The sequence below is a fragment of the Desmodus rotundus genome, chromosome 9 (genome assembly GCF_022682495.2).
Source record: "Desmodus rotundus isolate HL8 chromosome 9, HLdesRot8A.1, whole genome shotgun sequence".
Classification (NCBI taxonomy): domain Eukaryota; kingdom Metazoa; phylum Chordata; class Mammalia; order Chiroptera; family Phyllostomidae; genus Desmodus; species Desmodus rotundus.
Genome location: NC_071395.1, coordinates 3,666,647 through 3,685,264, shown reverse-complemented (window position 1 = coordinate 3,685,264; position 18,618 = coordinate 3,666,647). Strand labels below are relative to the sequence as shown.

General features: G+C 45.4%; 1 protein-coding gene across 7 annotated transcripts in view; it reads right to left on the bottom strand.

The window, feature by feature from the left end:
* The window catches only part of AFG2A (AFG2 AAA ATPase homolog A), a 191,930-nt gene that overhangs the window by 157,121 nt on the left and 16,191 nt on the right, over positions 1–18,618 (bottom strand). For all 7 annotated transcript variants that reach the window (XM_045202464.3, XM_024569009.3, XM_053911556.1 and 4 more), the window contains exons 8-10: positions 17,937–18,060; positions 15,213–15,468; positions 6,168–6,322 (exon numbers count right to left, since the gene is read on the bottom strand). In XM_045202464.3, coding sequence (XP_045058399.2) covers positions 6,168–6,322; positions 15,213–15,468; positions 17,937–18,060 — 535 coding nt within the window. The remainder of the gene's footprint in view (positions 1–6,167; positions 6,323–15,212; positions 15,469–17,936; positions 18,061–18,618) is intronic.

The window sequence follows — 18,618 nt, the reverse complement described above, 5'->3', positions numbered from 1 at the left end:
AGCCACTAAAAATGCAAACAAAGCCACAAGAGATGCCTTCCACACCCACTAGGTGGCTATCACGAAAAAGACAGAGGAGACAAGTGCGGGCGAGGCTGGGGACGCGCTGGAACTCTCCCGCACTGCTGGTGGGGCTGTGCCGTAAAACCCCGCGCCCACTTTCTCAAAACGCAGAGCTACCAGCCTCCCAGATGCTGCACTACTAGGTGCATGCCGCCCCCAGGACAGGTGTGCACAGATGTTCCCATGTTCGTAGCAGCTTTACTCACGAGCCAAAAAGTAGAAGCAACCCAAATGTCTATCAGCTAACGGATGGATACATCGAGTGTGCTGTATCTACACACTGAAGTATAATTTGTCTGGAAAAGGAATGAAGTGCTCAAATATGATACAACATGGATGAACAGTAAGAACTTTATATTAAGTAAAAGCCAGTCACAAAGAACCACGTCTTTTGATTCCATTTATATGAAATGTCTAAAATAGGCGAATCTCCAGAGAGATAAAAAGAGATAGGCAAATGGTTGCCGAGGGCTGGAGGGAGGAGGGGCCGGTTGGGCAGTGGCGGGTAAGGGCATCTTTGGGAAATGATGGGAATGCCCCGACACAGCTCTGACTAGACTACGCCGTCCAGTCAACCCTTTGAGCGAGCGAGCTGGTATGTGAATTACGTCTCAATGGAGCTGTTACCAAAACAACACTTATATGGAAAGGTAAAAGGACTATTTCTGAAAAAATAAAAACCACTATGAACCAAAATGCTTCACAAAATGTTCATTCAATCATTTAACACATGTGTATGTATTAATGGTTGTTACTACTTTCAAGCAGCAGGAACACAGAGGTGAGAACAAGACCAAAGACCTCAAGGCATACGTGTGTATTTTGTGTGCGTGTGGATCAGGGACCACACCACAAGCCCCATGGCACCTGAGGGGTCAGGCGGAGGAGAGAACAACGCGTGTAAAATATGGAGCGGCTCAGCAGGACCAGAGTGCGAAGTGCCGTGGGTGCAGGGAGGCGGGAGCTGGGTAGGAACGCCCACTTGGAGGCTCAGCCTCTCCCCCCCCACCCAGGTGATCGACAGAGTGGTGCTGATGGCCCGTGGACCAGAGCAGGAGCTGCTTTTGGAAAGGCCGCTCTGAGAGGCTCTGGGACGGAAGGACTCAAAGGCAAGCCCAGGTCCGCGCCTGGAGAAGGGGTGTGAAGCGTGTAGGGCCGCAGGAGAACCACAGGGCCCCTGCCGAGGGTCTCCTCTGCCCTGAGGAACAGTGGTGCTCTAGCAGACACTCATCAAGTTCTGCTGAGTGCTGATCGCCTACAAGCGCAGCATTTTCCCTAAACTCAGAAGAAGACGCCCATAAGACACTGCAAACTAAGAGTTTGCCGTTATATTTAAAAGGAAGAGTGTTTGATTTCACCAAAGGTACCCATGATCACAGCTGAGAAAGGAAATCGGTGATCCTTCCACTAACTTCTGTTACCTCCTCCTTTCTGCTCCTACAGAATCATGAGAAAATGTAAAGAAAGAAAAGTGGAATGCAAGAGTTAAACTTCTAAAATATGTAATAAAGCTAAAACTACAACCTTGATTTTGGCACAGAGTATTTCCTGGTTAAAAGTAATCTACTTTCCCAAATGTGCTTTCCTGTGCAATTGTTACTACTTAAAACTATAAAAACGTACAAGAGAAGCTGGCAAGGAAGACTGGGATCTTGGGAGTGATAGAAGACACTCTTCTGTCTAGACAACAAGAACCCAAACCAAAAGCAACCGAATTCAGAAGCCCTGCCAAGAACCAACATGGAATTAATAGAATTTCCACAGGTTGTACTATCTATTCCAAAAAAAGCAATCTGTTATTTAGGAAAGCATCACAGAAACCCTCAATCCTTTGAAACTGTAAAAAATAAGGAAAATAGAGAACACAGTGCTGTTTTTAAAATATAGAAACTCAAATAAATTCCATCTAATTATCCTGGGGGTACATGAAGAATGAACTGTAATTATGGTCAATTAAACTATTTAATTCAAATCTCTGCACCAGAAAAGTAATGCTAATGAGCTCATCCTATGAAATTTACCTGGCTTGTCACATTCTGATGATCTGCTCTCATCTGAAAAGGTGCCAAATGAAAATACATCCGTAAATTTTGAATATGTAATGAGTGAAACAGACAGGCTTTTGATTATTCATACAATTAAGAAGTTTGCTACTGCCTAAAAAGGGAGTACAAAGGGAGTGTTTGTTTAACTAATGACATGCTCTGTTCACCCAGTGAGACCGCCCACTACCTGCAAGTTGAACCGGGACCCACGTTCACAAGTGGGCTTGGGGCCACACAGTTAGTCCTGAGGTTCTGGGTGCAGTTCACTTTACAAAAGTGGGCTCACATGAAAATAGAGCCCTATCTTTATATTGGCTTTTAGCTTATTCTGAACCAAATGTCCAAATTCTGGAAACTGTAATCCAAAAGCAGTATCACAAATACAAAGATGGATTATTTCTAAATAATAAGGGACAACCTAAAACTACATAAAATGAAATAGGGAAAGCCGGGGGCGGGGAGTGGTGGATAAGATGCATAAATGAATTAAACTTGATAGCAATTAACTTGTATATGTTTGGTGAAGAATGCTATGTCCCAGTGATAATTGCTAGGGTGTACATGCAATGATCTATTGCAAAGTTAATGTACAAATACAAATACTAAAAGCATATTTTTTCTTTACCTTAGTAAGAATTCTTAATACATTAAGAAAACATGTTTCTGCAGAAAATATAAAGGACTATTCTCTATCCTTCCAGAATAGACAGCTTAGAACTGTTATAGGCACTTTAATTACAGAAATGTAATACCCACTGAACAAATAATAAGGGCTAATATTCACTCCAGAAATCAGCTGCTTTACAGAATACGAAAAATCTGAAGAATATTACGTGAAGAATAATAACAGACTAACTGTATTGTACCTTGGTGTAGAAGGAAGATGACATACTTTTTCAGATGTATCTGAAATGAACCATCTAATATGTTTTCTCATGAAAAATTATATTCACTCATTCATTTAGCAAACGTTGATTGGGCATCTCTTATGTACTGGTCATATTCTAAGGACTAAGGATAAAAATAAAAAGAAACTGCTCTCATAAAACTTAAAATCCATTAAAAACTCATCTAGCTAACACCTGTTCTCTAAACATTTAACATTTTTATAGGAAAGAAGGCATATTATAGTTATTTTTCATTTTCTTTTTAAAATCTCTATGTGTCTAAATATTATCCAGTATTACTCCTCACAAGAAAAGAGGACCTCTTCAATCAAGAAAATAAACTCTAGTAGGAAGTAAAAAAGAAAAGAACTGAAGTGAAAATAAAATAAGATTTTGCTTAAGCTCTTTGTAATTTAAAATTTTTATCACATGGTTATAAATTAGAACAACCTTTTTGGAAAAAACACTTGATATTCTACTAATTCAACTTCTACAAATCATAAATGCAAAGACTGGGCAAAAACATGCTTATAACCATCTAAGAAAATAAAATATTTGAGAATGGAAGGATAAAACAATTACAGTTTATCCACATAGGTCTGTTATTTAGTCATTAAAAAGATGTCAGCTAATAAATTTTAAAGTAAAATGTTTACCATATAATTTCAAGTGAAAAAAGCAGAATATAAAATTATACCCTAAGATTAACTATATTAAGACATCTATATGTGCACAAACAAATCTTAAAAATCTACTGAAACAAAATATTAACAGTTGTTATCTCTGGGTGACAAACTGAACTTTCACTATTTATTAGAATTTTCAAGGATTCTAGGAATTCCTGTGGTAAAGAAATACATTTGACTTTAATCACCAATTAATTGTAAAATACATTTGACTTTTAATAGACCAACTGGTATAATCACCATTTCAGAGCGTCCAAAAAAAGGAAACATTAATTTAAGTAAGTGGCTGACACCTACAGTCCCCTGAAATTAATAATGTATTACATTATAACTGGCAACAGCCCCATCTTAAGACATTTCTTTCACACTTAAATATAGCTAGGCCAAGTGTGATTTCAAGGTTTCAATTTCACACACTAAAATCTCTTCTCAAAAGATACTGAATGCTCAATTTACTATTTTAAAATGTTCACAATTAACTAGCTACTTGAAACATGTTTTCTGTAGCAAAATAAGCATTAAATTTTCTGCAGAAATAATTTGGGAGATATTTTTGTAGATGTAGTAGCCAGAAATCAGAAGGGCGAAGGTTAGGAATTCAATTACAGAAATGTTGACTTCTCGGGAAATCTTTTACAATCTGAAGCGAGCACAAAAAGCAACCCAAGCAGCCCTCGACCAGGGCTGGCCCAGCCGGCTCGGCTCGTGAGCAACATCACAGGACACCGTGGCCCGAGGCCAAACCATGAAGTGCCAAGTGGAAAATGGCACAAGTCCATGGGTTGTAAATACTGTATCAAAAGAAAATATAGGAAAAAATCTTTCATTAGCGCAATTAAAAACGCAGTTATAGGACCAGTTCCTGTGATGAATAAATCAGTTCAGCAGGCCCAGGAGCTGACAACCACTGTTGAAACACATTCTCCACTGGCAGCGACTTCACGTGCAAAACCTCACTGCATGTTTTCCTAGTTCCTCCGGTTTTTAAACAGTAAGGTGTTTTTGGATGGTACAGTTGATTTACAACTCTATCATCTGAAACATGTGGCATTTTATGGTTAAGCATCTATCTGACCCATTATATATGCAAAAGTAGCCAATAAAATACAGATAAATACTGCAAATAAAAGTATTCATACCAATGTGCCTAAACTCTAGACCATAAATTCCAAAGAAATGAGAAGTTTCTACTAACCCAACATCAATCATTCATTATTTCATAACCCCATTTGTCAAATTATTCTTACTAAATTAGCATGTTCTGCAACAGAGCTTCTAAAAAACCCCAAAGGTAAGCTGTCAGTTCAGTAGTGAATTTGAAAATGTTTCAAAAACATTTCAAACCACATTAACTAGCCTAAACTAGCAGCTAGTCCTTGGGGATGTTCCTACTCTAGGGCACCGCTTCCCAGACTCAATGTACAAAACAATTGTGTTCTATTATTTAAGAAGTTAACAAGTGTCTGTATCACTTAGCTTTTGCTAACTACCCCAAAATTTAGTGCCCCAAAACAAAAGACATTTATTACTTCAGATAACTCTGAGGGCTTCCTGGCTGGCTCTTCTGGTGTGGGCCAGCTCCAACTCGGAGGACCTAGTCCAGCGGGGCTGTCCTGCATCTGACCGCTGGTCCGAGGGCCGCACTTGGGAGGGCCTCAGTTGAGAGAGCACACCTCCGCCCTATGCAGTCTCCGGTCCCGAGGAAGGAGCACAGCCTTCTCCCGTGACCCAGTGACCACGAAGGGGCTGAGAGCAGCAGGAAGGCAAGCCCCCGGCATTCTCAAGCCTGCTCGCGAGGTCCACAGCCAAGCACAGAGACCAGGGGTGAGAACTTGACTCCCTCTCTTTTACGGTGGGAGCTACAAAGGTGAGGTGCAAAGGGCAAACACAGGGTGATGGGAAGACTCTGTGGTCATTTTTGCCATCTACCACACTGCAGAACGGACAAAGTCTCTGCTCCACATGGTCCGTGACCAAATAAACGTCCATAACAGCTCTTTTGACACTTCATATTACGTATTAGTGTATTAAAACTGTTCATTCTCTATAAATATTAATATATTCAAAGAAAATCATAAGGCAGTTTTTCCCCTGAATAACAGGCCCACTTGGGCCATGGGGGACATTAACAGGTGGTCCACACAGAAAAAGTGTCTCCCTTGCGCCCCCCCCACCCCCCCACCCCACAGGTCCCGGCCACCCTTTAACAGTACATAACGCGGAAGTCTGGCTCCCTCTTCAATTCCAAAACCGCATTTCCCAACTTCCAACTGAGTATTTCCGGTCAGATGTTCGGCCAATACCTTACCAAACTTGCAGCTCTAGTTTGAATACACTAACAAGAAGTCCAGAGGCAAAGGCATGTTATTAGTATTTTCATTAAAACTCCTTTTTCAAATTTAGCCTAGGAAACTAGTTTCCCTGGAGTCCCAGTTTCTTTTAGAGTTTAACGCAGTGTGGCCTGCAAGGGGGTACAAACAACTCACGTTTGGAACATCAACTGCAACCTCCCTCATGGCACTGGGCCTGACTTCATTCATCGCCTGCAAGAAATCAGGCAGAGTGATCTCCACCAACCCAGCCACCTTGCTGTCGGGGAGCTTGGGCCGTGTCTTCAGGACTCTCCGCAAAGCACAGAGACCTGCAAAGGGAAGAGTAACACAAGATGTATCTTCTACACCCTGAATACAGACTGAACCATTACCACCCAAAACGAGCCCACGCCTCATGCATGGCACAGCATTTCAAATGTGTTGTGCTTGTGTGGGGGGCGGGGGGCGGAGAGGAAGGTGGACGAATGTGGGGGATGGAGGCAAAACTCCAAGCGCTTAGTTTGGCAGGGAAGAGACCACAAACTGATATGAAATATGACAAGATAGGTCATTTACAAGTGTGAAATCAAACCTATAAAACAACCTCTACAAAAACGACCATAAAGGCTCATCAACACAATCTGTTTGGAGAACTTCTTTCAAAGGGGTGAAGTACTAAACGGCGCAGGAGCAGGGAAAACTAAATAAGCACAACTTCAGTAATAAGGTGTGCGTTGCGCTCAACAGCAATGCGGTGGCCTGAAAGAATTTAGGAAGTTCCTACAAAAAATCTCCTATAAACGGAAGTACTCCGAAGGCCAGAAGAGTCTTACTCTTCTTCAGGTCCCACGTAGCTATATGGCAATACTCGTCAATATGTCTGGTTTAGACCAGATACCTCACACTTAAGCAGAACTGTGATACGAAAAACTAAAACAAGGGAAGGGGTCCAGTAATTTTCCAGCCACATTTATGTCACATAAGCGTAAAGATCAACAATAAAGAAGGCCAATTACTTTCACTTGAAGAAGGGGTCTGGAAAGGGAGGGCAATACTACATGGTTTTAAAAAGGATATACAATATTATGATACAACTACACATTTATAAAACAACAAAACCTCTGCGCTTTCAAAGACAAACTACAGAATTTAGAGCTGGGCAAAACCTTGAGGTCCATGAGGGTAACGGGAAAACAGCAGCGGTTCCACAGGGGACGGAAAAGGCAAAAAATGAAGTCCTGAGTTTTCAAAAATCAACAAATAGTAAAGTACAAAGATTAATGCTGAGACGAACACGACAAAACTTAACACGTCCAGATGAGAGGTGGCCAGATTACGTGGCATACATACGTAAGACAGAACCAGAAAATCCGTGGGGTGCTCCTGAAGCTGAACTTGACAAAGGACAGTGACAGACACATGGCACATGTTAGGGAAGGAGAAAAGATGAAAGTCAAGGAGATGCTCATGCCCTCTCACGTCACGGCAGGGACGTCTACCGCAGTGGGGCTCTGGTGGCCGTTTCAGACAACCGTCGCAGAAATCATTGGAATATGCCTTTGTTTCAGAAATGAGGAGAGACTAAAAGGTGTCTCCTCCAAGTTCAAACAGTTAGACTTGAAAAAATGAACTGATGTTAAACCGATAACATGGATATTAAGGCCAAAGAGGCGGCAGAGTATTCCAGACAGAGAGAACAGAAAGCTAAGGCCCAGGGACAAGAAGAACATAACGCCTAAGACCAACCATGAGGTCCTAAAACAAGACAAAACCCCAGTGCTCACTCACTCTTACAAATATGAAAGAACATGTTTTAAATAACCTTAATCCAACGTTCATAATTTGTTTGGAGGTATGTGACAAGATAAAGTATGGCAGATTGTCTGCCAGAAAGGAACAAAGAACAATGGGTAAGTTACAGATTTGCAAAAGCTGTCGGTCACAGGCCTTCAGATGTTAAACGAATGTCAGAGCCATCCTATTAGCAGCCAGGCCCGTGCTCCTCTGTCTGCCGCTAGCTCAGGTGTCACTTTACATAAAACTGCCTCTCTGGCCATCAGTTACCTCATCTACTCAATGGAAACATGAAAACCCATCTTCTCTAAATCATGTTTTCAGCTTTAAACTCCCGTGATGCTGAGCTGAAACGACTGGACACCTGCCATTCCTCAGGAGGATGTACTAGAATCTATGCCAAGAAATTAAATTTTTAAAAACACGCATTATTTTTAAAGCACAAGTAAACAATCAACCAGAGAAGCAAATGGACACATGTACGTCATCAAGGAACATAGCTTAGAGCAAGCAATCTGTGACATGTCCGTTCCTTGTTATGTTCAAAGTTTTTACAACGTAAACAAAAACAGAAGCAATACTTCCCTGTTCTTAAAAATCTTTGAAACAAAAAAACACGTGTAGCTAATTAAACAATAAATGTGTCATTTTGTTTCCATTATTTTATTTTCCAATGCTCTACAAAGTTGAGAATAGAAAACAAGACGCAATGAAGAGAAGCAGGCAGACTGCCCCCGGCAAGCCTGACCCACCGCATCCCTCCCAGTGTAGAGCTGCCCCTCCTGCCCCACGACGCCACCCAGATACACGGCTTCCGGACCAGGGCCGTGACTCCGAATCCACGCTCTTCAATGCCGTCTGCTCCAGACCCAATCAACAAGCACCGTCTAGCCGCACACATATGGAATCCCACAATTTTACACTCAAGGCTGGCTACGTAATGATGTTATTTTTGAGAGTGCAATTAAGTTCCTTTATTGAAAACTAACAATAAACTTTGACTGATTCCAGGAATAACAATGCTTTTTTAGAATTACTACCTAGTGTACAGACAATTCCACGAAGTAACAGAAAACATGAGCATCTGGATCTCAGATTTGATTTGTAAGGGTTGAGCATAAAATTGCTTAATGATACACTGAAGAACATAAAGTCTGCAAACAAGTATAACAAAATCTAAGGCTCCCTTTGTAAAGTGTACTTTCCTCAAAATATCAGAACATCAGAAAAGTTCTCTTTTATCTGGAGTCTTTACTCCCCTCTCAATTAGGTATTAAGTACAGACGAGGTGGTATCACTTGGTGTGTCCCTGGAGAGTCCCACCCCACTGCGCATTCACAGGAGAGGAACAAGTAGAGTCCATCACAGAGGCACAGGGGCTCTGCCTTCACTCACATTTAAAGTCAGGGATGCGACCTCTGCTGATCAGAGGAGCCAGGTCTGCTCTGAACCACCACCTGTGTTTTGTTTTTAAGATTTCATTTACTTATTTTTAGAGAGAGGGGAAAGGAGGAAGAAAGAGAGGGGGAGAAACATCAATCGGTTGCCTCTCACATGCCCCCAGCTAGGGGACCTGGTTCGCAAAGCTTTCCTTTTTGGAGGACGCCCAACCCACTGGGCCACACCAGCCAGGGCCGCCACCACTTTCGAAAGTGTGCGGCAAGGGAGGCAGGGAAGGGGAGAGGCTGTGACTCCGGTTCACAGTGAAAATCTGGCAGGGAGGCCCCATAACAAGCCACATCCGTCTCCCGCCCACATGTTCTTACTGATGGGCAAGACCTTCGCTGGTCCAGACTTAGTAAAAGTCACTACTCTAGCCAGGCAGAGAATTCTTCCAAATTTCCCCAAAGTCTCTTACACTGAAATAACCACAAATACTTCATAAAACACCAGGAATATTGCCAAAATTCAGCTTCTACAAATGCATAAATACATATAAAATACGAAACTTTTTTTAAAAGAAAGGCCCTACTTACCAAGGGCCTGAATGAGCCATGCCCACGCTGCCAGCCTTTTTCCAGCCTCGTAAGGACTGTTAACAAGGTGTGCCGCCCTCTCCGTCACCCGTCTCCAGCAGGCAGAGAAACTGGGTGCGAGAGGTCACGCGGCGTCCCAGAGACACTCGGCAGCAGAGAAAGGCCAGCGCTACTGTGGGAACCTCCGCCGCGAGCTTTCCACTCGGCCCCACTCGGTCCCTGGCTTATTTAAAAACACTGGATTTTCACAAAATCGGAATTTTAATTCTAACTTAGAAAACACCATTGGAAGAATTCCAAACATGGTGGAAAATGTTAGAAAGAGAACCTTTCATAAGAGTTAAGTACTCTGTTCACAGCAGATCCACCACAAATTCCCATTAAAATAAGCTATTAACAGGTGGGATGGAGGGCCAACAGCCATAAATATCTCAGAACTCTGGTATAAGACAGATAAAGTTCTCCATCTCAAAAAAAAGTTACGTCACAGTCATTAGATTTAGTATTCTTACTACACCTACTTGAGTGTAATACTGATAAAGTCACTGTCTGAATGTGAACTTTCAGTCTCCCTGTCTGGCGATGCTGTCTTATCGATGCCCAAGTATTTGGTATGAACACAGTGAAATGACATGTAATCAACACGAACGCCAGAGAGATAAGTTTGTAGAGCAGTGAAGCAAATACTTCCTTTCCCTGTAAACAAAATGTCTGAGTCCACCTCTTGGAAAAATCAGCTCTATTTATGTTCACTCTCCTAAAATGGCTCAGGCAGCCTTAGAAGGACAAGTTTATAATAAATCCCTGTATTTGGAAAACACTGTTGCTAAGCATCTTCTAACATTCAGCTGAGTTTACATAATTCACGTCTCTGCTACATAATCAACATTTCATGTTTTCCAAAAAAGTGTAGTGTACTTATCTAGGTTGTTAAATTTAAAACATTATAAATTTTGAGGGAATTAATAAAAGGCTACACAACTAATTAATTGCGCAGGCAGCTTAATCCCAGGAGGAATACAAACACAGACATTAAACGTCAGGATGTGTCCGAGCTGAGCTTGTCAACAGCTTGTGCAGTCGAGATAGAACATTCAAACTGCAGTCACTCTCTGCTTTAAAAAGGGGGGCTACAGACACCAGGCTTTTTGGACAGGTCACGACATATCAAATCGTGCGCCAGCGCCGAAGTTAGTTAGAAAGGAAACACAACATTTGAAAGTAAGTTTCAACTCAACCTATTAACACTCTATCTGCTCAGACAGTAAGAGGTCCGAGCGTGGAAGCAACATGACTGTGGTGCTTCCCACTCTCACACTCATTACGGAGACCAAGGTGAAAGTTACGGAAACTACTCAGCACCACTGGACAGACCGGAAGAGCTGAGAGTGAGCACACGGGGAGAGGCAGCGTCCCTCTGCCAGGCTGTGGGGAGCTGGCGAGCCTGCCAGCGGCCCACTGCCACGGGGATTTTGACCTTTCGTACTCTGTCCTGCAAACAACAGTCGGCCACACAGCTCGCGCAGGTTTGGTGAAACTCGGAATCACTGCGCTGCATGTGACAATCAGACACGTGTGCTCTGCGCTTTGTTAAAAAGGGCAGTTTCTCCGACTAGAAGGCGGTGTAGGAAGAAGGAAAACCGTCAGACGGCCAACACGTCAAAGCTCCCAGAACCCACAGGTCCACGCACCATAAGCAAGCGTATGTTCCAGGAAAACCTTATGTCTATATGCTTACTTCTATTCTTAAGTGGTAATTCTTAACTGTTTCCTTAATTGTGGCTTTTCGATCTTTCAGAATTGTCATTTTTAAGTTTTATTCAAAACCTCAGTATATACCTGGAGGACAAAGGTGGACATGCACTTTCTCACAGAGCAGGAGAGTTACATGACATAGTTTGGGACAGTACATTGCTGTCACATAAAAACTCTGGGAAGAAACTCTAAACTAGCAGAGGTAGCCAGAGAACTGCATTCCCTAAATCTAACCCAGTCACTTAAATCAGTCACGGAGAACCGACAAAGTCATAGTGCTGTCCGCCCTCGATCAGTGGCTCTCAGAGTGCAGTCCTCGAACCAGCATCGAAACCAACTGTAACTTGACAGAAATGCAAAAATCCTGCGCCCCACCCAGAACTGAGCCAGCAGAAGGGGGCCCAGAACTGTGTCTTTAAGGAGCTCCACAGGGGATTCTCACACAGGTTTAACCTGGAGAACCACGGGCCTGAATTGAAGTTCAAAGCCATCCCAGGCCAGTGCAGGGCTGGCCGCCTCACAACCGCTCGGGAAACATAAATCCCGATCCCAGTTCCCCACCTGCCTCACTCAGTTAGGTACTTGGGGGCGGGGGGGGGGGGGGGGGGGGGACGGACGGACATGTAGCTTCCAGGTGAACATGATGCGTAATGAGACTTAAGAACCAACGTCTGTGTCCGGGGCTCTTGAATGTGGTCCCCAGAGCAGCAGCAGCACCAGCTGGGAGCCTGTCAGACACCCGCAGGCACCAGTCCAGATGTCCCGGATCAGAAACTCAGGGAGTAGCGCCCTGGCTGCCTCTTCACTACATTCTCCACGTGAGAACCTCTACTCCAAACATCTGTCCTGAACTGAGAAGGTGCCCAAGGCTGTTGCTCTGGAGGAGCAGGAGCCTCCTCACAGCTCTGGAGGAGTGCGCCCCACTCCCCGCTGTGCGGTGGTCGTTCTCAAGCTGTCTGTTTAAGCACAGCCTGACTGTGGACAACGAGAACGCCGCCGGGGAAGCACTGGCTTTAAGCAAAAGGTAGGAGAAGTCCAGTCCGAGCCACAGCTGAGAAGTCCTGTGCGTGGGGAGCCAACCAGAACTGGAACTGGAACTGTTCAGGGAAGTGGCAGCAGCTACCGAAGGGGGGGATGCAGGGCGGTGCACCTGGGCCACAGCTCCTACAGACGGTGGCCACTGTGTCCTGAGCTCAGAGCAGGGGTTTCCGAGGGCAGCAGAGGGGAGAGTAAGGTGAAGCAGAGGGGAGAGTGAGGGTAGTAGCTTCACCAAACCTCAGCTCCGAGGCTCAGAAACATGTTCCTTCGTGCCCCGAGGGGAGCGGGGTGGCTGCCCCAGCTCTCACAGCCACTCCCACAGACTTCTGGGCCCCATTGTGCACCAGCCATCACAGATATTGCCCCCAAATAGTGAGATGCCACCATGCTCTTTTTAATGGGACGACAGCTCTACCTCTGTGTGCAGCTCCAAGGTCGATGCAGTGACTGTGACTGCTTCCACCGGCCAAGGACACTGACAGCGCTGAAGGGGTGGGGGGCACCAGGTCAAACTTCCCTAGGTGTTCATTTCAAACACCGAGAGCCAATCAAATCAACTGCTCTAAATGCAGGTGGGATGCCACACGACCTGTTCAGTTCTTTTTACTTATAACTGGGAGTGTGGTTCAAATTTACCATACAGCTGAGTTTCCTTCTATGCTCAGTAAACACATCATAATATATGGGGATCCCTTGCATGTCAGTAAGTGGGATACACTTGCACCTGTTCTACAGCAGAGCTGGTGTACAGACGGGAGGGATGAACATCTGCCTTTCCACGCTGTCTCATGCCCCTTATTCTGCCTGCAAAACGCTGAGCTTTCCTCTAAGCTTTTCAAATGCCCCTTTTCTATGTGATAACAGCATTTCCTTTCCCCTCAGGGACGTCACCACGCTTCCCCCAGTTTTCTGTGTACATATCTCGCTGTGTAAGTAAGTGTTCACAGATCTCTTTCCTTCGTAAGGCTGTGCACAGACAGTAAGAATCCCGGAGTCTTCTAGAATGGGTACGCTAGACAGTCAGAAACTGTCTGATTAAGGAGGCTGAAGAAGGAATCCCTGCCTAGAAGGGCACGTCCGAAGCAATGGCTGTGGAGTACCCCGGAGGTACCGCAGGGTCGGCTCCACATCACCCCAGCAGCGCCAGCATTTCAGTGAAGCGAGTGGTAATCGCACTGCTGGTGGAGGGGCTCACCTTTGATTTGTGAAAACCCATCCGTGGGGTGCCACCGAGCGCAGGGCAGTAGAAAATGCGTGCCTGCGCCCAGACTCTTCATTACCACCTAAAGGAACGAAGGAAACGAAGGTACCGCTGACGCCTGTTTCCCGATCACCAGGGAACTCAGTTCCATGACCAAACCCACCATTTCCTGTGAAGCACGAGCAACCAGACGGAAAGGGCCCTGTCCCAGGGCCTAAGGTCCCAGAAGAGTGTCTGCGTAACCTGCAGTCTCCTCCAACACGGAAATCGTGATGGCGACCAAACAGAGTGAAGTAAACCTGATTTCCCCACCAAGAGTAAGACTGACAGCCTCCTGAGTCTCTCCTCCAAGTCTTCCTTTCCCACCTGGTCTTCATTCTCCGCGCTCCTTCCGTGCAAACATCAAGCCAGGCCAGGAGGACCAGAGGACTAACGGACGCATCTTCGAAGCGGACTGAATTAGATGAGCTGTGAATCAACGATCTGGAAGTGTAAGTTACCACACTTCTGTGCTAGGTTCTAAAAGAACTAAATTTCCAACTCAAGAATTCAAATTTTTCCATCCCCTGGAAGGGTCAAACTTTCCTTGCCGCACCTATGAAAACACTGGATAGGTCATAAACTGGACCAGCAGCACGCCACAACCGAACAGAATTCCTCCACGTACGAAAGGACTCAGACACAAATGCACCAGAAAAGGAGTAAACGCAGGGCACCTGAGGTTACTAGGAAACCAGAGGTGTTCTGAGGTATGTACCCAGCCTTTGGAGGCTACCAAGAAATGCACACATCTTCTCAGGAGGGGGGGAAAAGCCATCAGATAGTTTTCAATGAAGTCTTACTTGCCTGATCAAATATTCCAATAGCTTATAAACACTGCCCTGATCTGAACACCTCTTCCACGGTAGAAGCCACTCTGAAAAACTGCCCCCACGTTAAAAGGTCTTAAGGGCTTCCGAAGTAACTACAGTTGTAACAGGTGAAGTTCTTAAAGCCACAGAGCCAGCTGATTAACCACAGCCCGTAAAGGGTCTCCGGCGTAAACCTCACCGTCGCACGCTCTGAGGCACAGCGTTCTCGGAAGCACTCGGCACTTGTACGGCCCTTCAACAAATACAAAGCTGGCCCACAAGGAAACCCCCACCTTCTCGCAGGCACCCCCGTTTCCCCAGCACAGCGTCAATGCAGACGCCGCCGCGCACCTGTGTGTGCGGATGCAGCCTGAAAGGACGCAGGCCGCAACAGTGGCGATCTTGACGAGGGAGGATTAAGCGTGGTTTTTCTTTTTGATGGTTTCCTGAATTATCTGGATCTTTTTCTCAGTAAGCATATATTTTAGGATTAGAGAAATTAGCTGTTTCGTTAAGAAGTGAGAGAGAAAGTGCCGCACCCGTGTGTGAGCCAGGGCTATGAAGCCCGTGGACACAGACTAAGCACCCGGCTGCGCCCTCTCACCTGACTCGTTGCACAAGGCCTTCAGGTCCGCTCCCACGTACCCGTGAGCGCTGTCTGCCATCTGCAGCAGCTCGGCGTCAGTGAGGACATGGGGCACCTTTCGAAGCAGTTTCCGAAGGATGTCGAGCCGGTCCTGGGCGTTAGGGACTCCGATCTCGATCTCTTTATCGAATCGCCCGGGTCGGCGGAGAGCGGCATCCAAAGCGTGCGGGCGATTTGTGGCCCCGATGACTAACACCTGTCCTTCACTTCCTTCCTATCGAAGGAGAACAAGAACAAATTATTCTTCTAAAAGTAAAATATGCACACACACACATACCTATGTGCATGAGACACACATGCACACGCGCCCTGCGGGGGGGGGCGAGTGTCCAGGCTGCTAGGCCCTTGCACTTTCACCACTCATCCCACGTCTCCCAAAACTCAGCTAGGTGCTCCCTCTCCTGGGAGGTGCTCCAGCGCATACCCCTCCATCCCCTGGGCGTGCGTCTCTCCCGCCCTAGCAGCCTACCTCCGCTATCCCTATGAACACTAACACTTAACACACTACCACAGTTATTTTAATTTAAATGTTTTAAGTTGTCCTTTTCCCTTACTTGAAAGCAGAGACTATGGCCTACAGGTTATTCAAATAGAAGGCACTAGAATAGCTGTCAAAGAGATCTTCACATAGGGCTGTTTCTTTAATTGTGATACATTTTAAATTCCTGGAAACACCGGCAGCCATATAACCAACACGGGAGTATCAGCCACCCTTGACCACGTTTGGACTTTCTCTGAGAACGAAATTTGGAACAAAGTATAAAGAACAACGATCGTGATCAGCCACCTATAAGTACGATCCCACGTTCTACTCAGAAGACCCAAGTTAATGTCACAGAGACGGGCGTAGCTGAAACGTGCTTCAGAGAAAACTCAAACCCCAGCAGTCACACTGGATGTGCCAACAGAAAACGCACGGACCATAATGAAGTCAGAAGACAAATACAGGCCCTTGAACATCTTTGGACTAAATGTCACTAACACATCAGCGTCACGGACCAAAGGCAAGAGCCCCAGTCCCCAGCAGGCCTGCCCAGGGGCAGAGAGAGACCCTGTGCCTCAGTGATTAAGATGCCCCAACACAGCCTTTCACCTGAACTCCCACTCACAAGAATCCGCATCACAACACAGCTCCCCTTATATGCATGCCTTTTGGGTGAAGTGAGTCACCCATAAACAAAGCTATTTGGTCAGCTTAACAATTCTATTTCTCATTACAAACAAACTGGCGCCCTGGTGACTGTATCAGACATGCGAGTGTTATCACTGTGGGTCAGTCATCAGAGCCCCGCGGTCCCCAAAATACCAGCACTGGATTCTCCAGGCCCATCCCCAGAGAGCCAACCCTGAGACGTGACGATCACACCAAGGTACTGGCCCAAGACTGAGAACCAGCTGGTCCTCTAGCCTCCCCCTGAGAGCAACCCTTCTCTTGTGTTACTCTTAAAATTGTAACACACTGTCAGCAAATAACAGAGGCTCACCCTGGCCAGGTGGCTCAGTCAGGGGGAAACATCATCCTATACACCGAAGAGCTACAGGTTCGATCCCCAGTCAGGGCACACACCCAAGATGCGAGTTCGATCCCTGGTCAGGGAGCATGTGGGAGGCAACCCACCAATGTTTCTCTCTCACATCAGTGTTCCCCCCCACCTTCCTCTCTCTAAAATCAATAAACATATCCTTGGGTAAAGATTTAAAAGAAAGAGAAAGACTCAATATGAAACCTTCACATTATTTTCATGTGTTCAGTTTCTACCAACAGGCCGTACAAACCAAAAAGTTCTAATAGTCCATTCTTTTTAACATGCAAAAGGAGCACCTGGGATTACACAATTTAAAAAATTTCTTTAGGCTCTAACATGACTGTAAAAATAAGTTATTTACGACCCTGCATAACAAGTGTCTTCTTATGATCAATGATCGTCAGGAGTGCGGGCCTCCCGTCCCTCATTAGCACAGACCTCATTAACCCGAGAGAGCGTGCCCTGCCAGGGAAGCTGCAACAAGGCAGAGGCTTTCCAAATGTTGTGGAGACACAGTGTCCAGTGCTCTCACTCTCTTTCCTTTCACTTGTCCCCAGAGACTCAATTTATACATGTGCAAAAGACACTCATGAGATTTCTTTGCAAACTCCCCAAAATTTCACCACTAAGTCTTTCTTATCCATTTCTGATTCCAGTTTTTAAGTTAGTAACATTTGTTTATTACAAAATAAACCCACTGTTGTATTTTTTTTTTTAAGATTTTATTTGTTCATTTCCAGAGAGGGGAAGGGAGGGAGAAAGAGAGGGAGACAAACAATGTGTGGTTGCCTCTCGTGTGCCCCAAACGGGGACCTGGCCGGCAACCCAGGCACGTGCCCTGACTGGGAAGTGAACAGGTGACCCCTTGGTTCGCAGGCCGGCGCTCATCCCGAGCCACCCCAGCCGGGGCCCATTGTTGGATGTTATTTTATATGGTAGAAACACACGCCAGGTTACACTGCCCCAGCAGTCACCAAGAAATCTGCCCCGGAGAATCATCTCTTGGTCCTTTCCTCTAGTTTTTACAGCTAGCGTTCCCCCTCACCCTAAAATGACCCAGACCTCGAGGCCTGCTTGGTAGTTTTGCTGCCACACGTGCACAGACGACCGAGTCTCGACCCCTCCCACACAGCAGCAAGACCGGCGCTGCACTCACGGAACCAATGCCGTCCATCAGCGTCAGGAGAGAAGCCACAACTCTCTTTTCCACTTCGTTCTGAGTCCCTTCTCTTTTAGGGCAAAGTGCATCCAGCTCGTCAATAAAAATAATTGATGGGTGCCTAAAGACAAAGAAGCAAAATGAATTCTCTAACACACATTTAATGTTTAAATTTGATGCATGGCATTTCTATTAAAAAATTAAAGCTACCTAGTTTTAATTTTATAAATCCAACACAACATGTCACATTGAGGATTTAGTTAATACTATTAAAGATAAAGGCAGAAGGATGTTAAACTCATAAGCCTTAGACTACTTCTAGCCTAAATTACTAACTCAGCAAAATCGCACACCAGTGGGCCTGCCCCCCGCGGAGAGAAGAGCACAGAAAACAGGCTACTGCCCGTGAGGCCAGCGCTGTGCCCGGGCGCAGCGGGCCCACGGCGCCCGCCGGACCATCAGGCCTGGCTTAATTCCAAAGCCAAGGCTAGAGATGTCGTTCCTAGGAGAGGATTTCAAGTCTGAGGGAGAAAAAGTAGAAATGCTCTCTTTTTTTCCCTACCCAAGAAAGAACTTTCAAGATGGTCAACGCTCCCATAAAAAGATGTGAATCCTCTCATAAGGGGAACCTCACTGGCCAGGAACATAAGAATGACAACAAAAATATACTGAACAATGA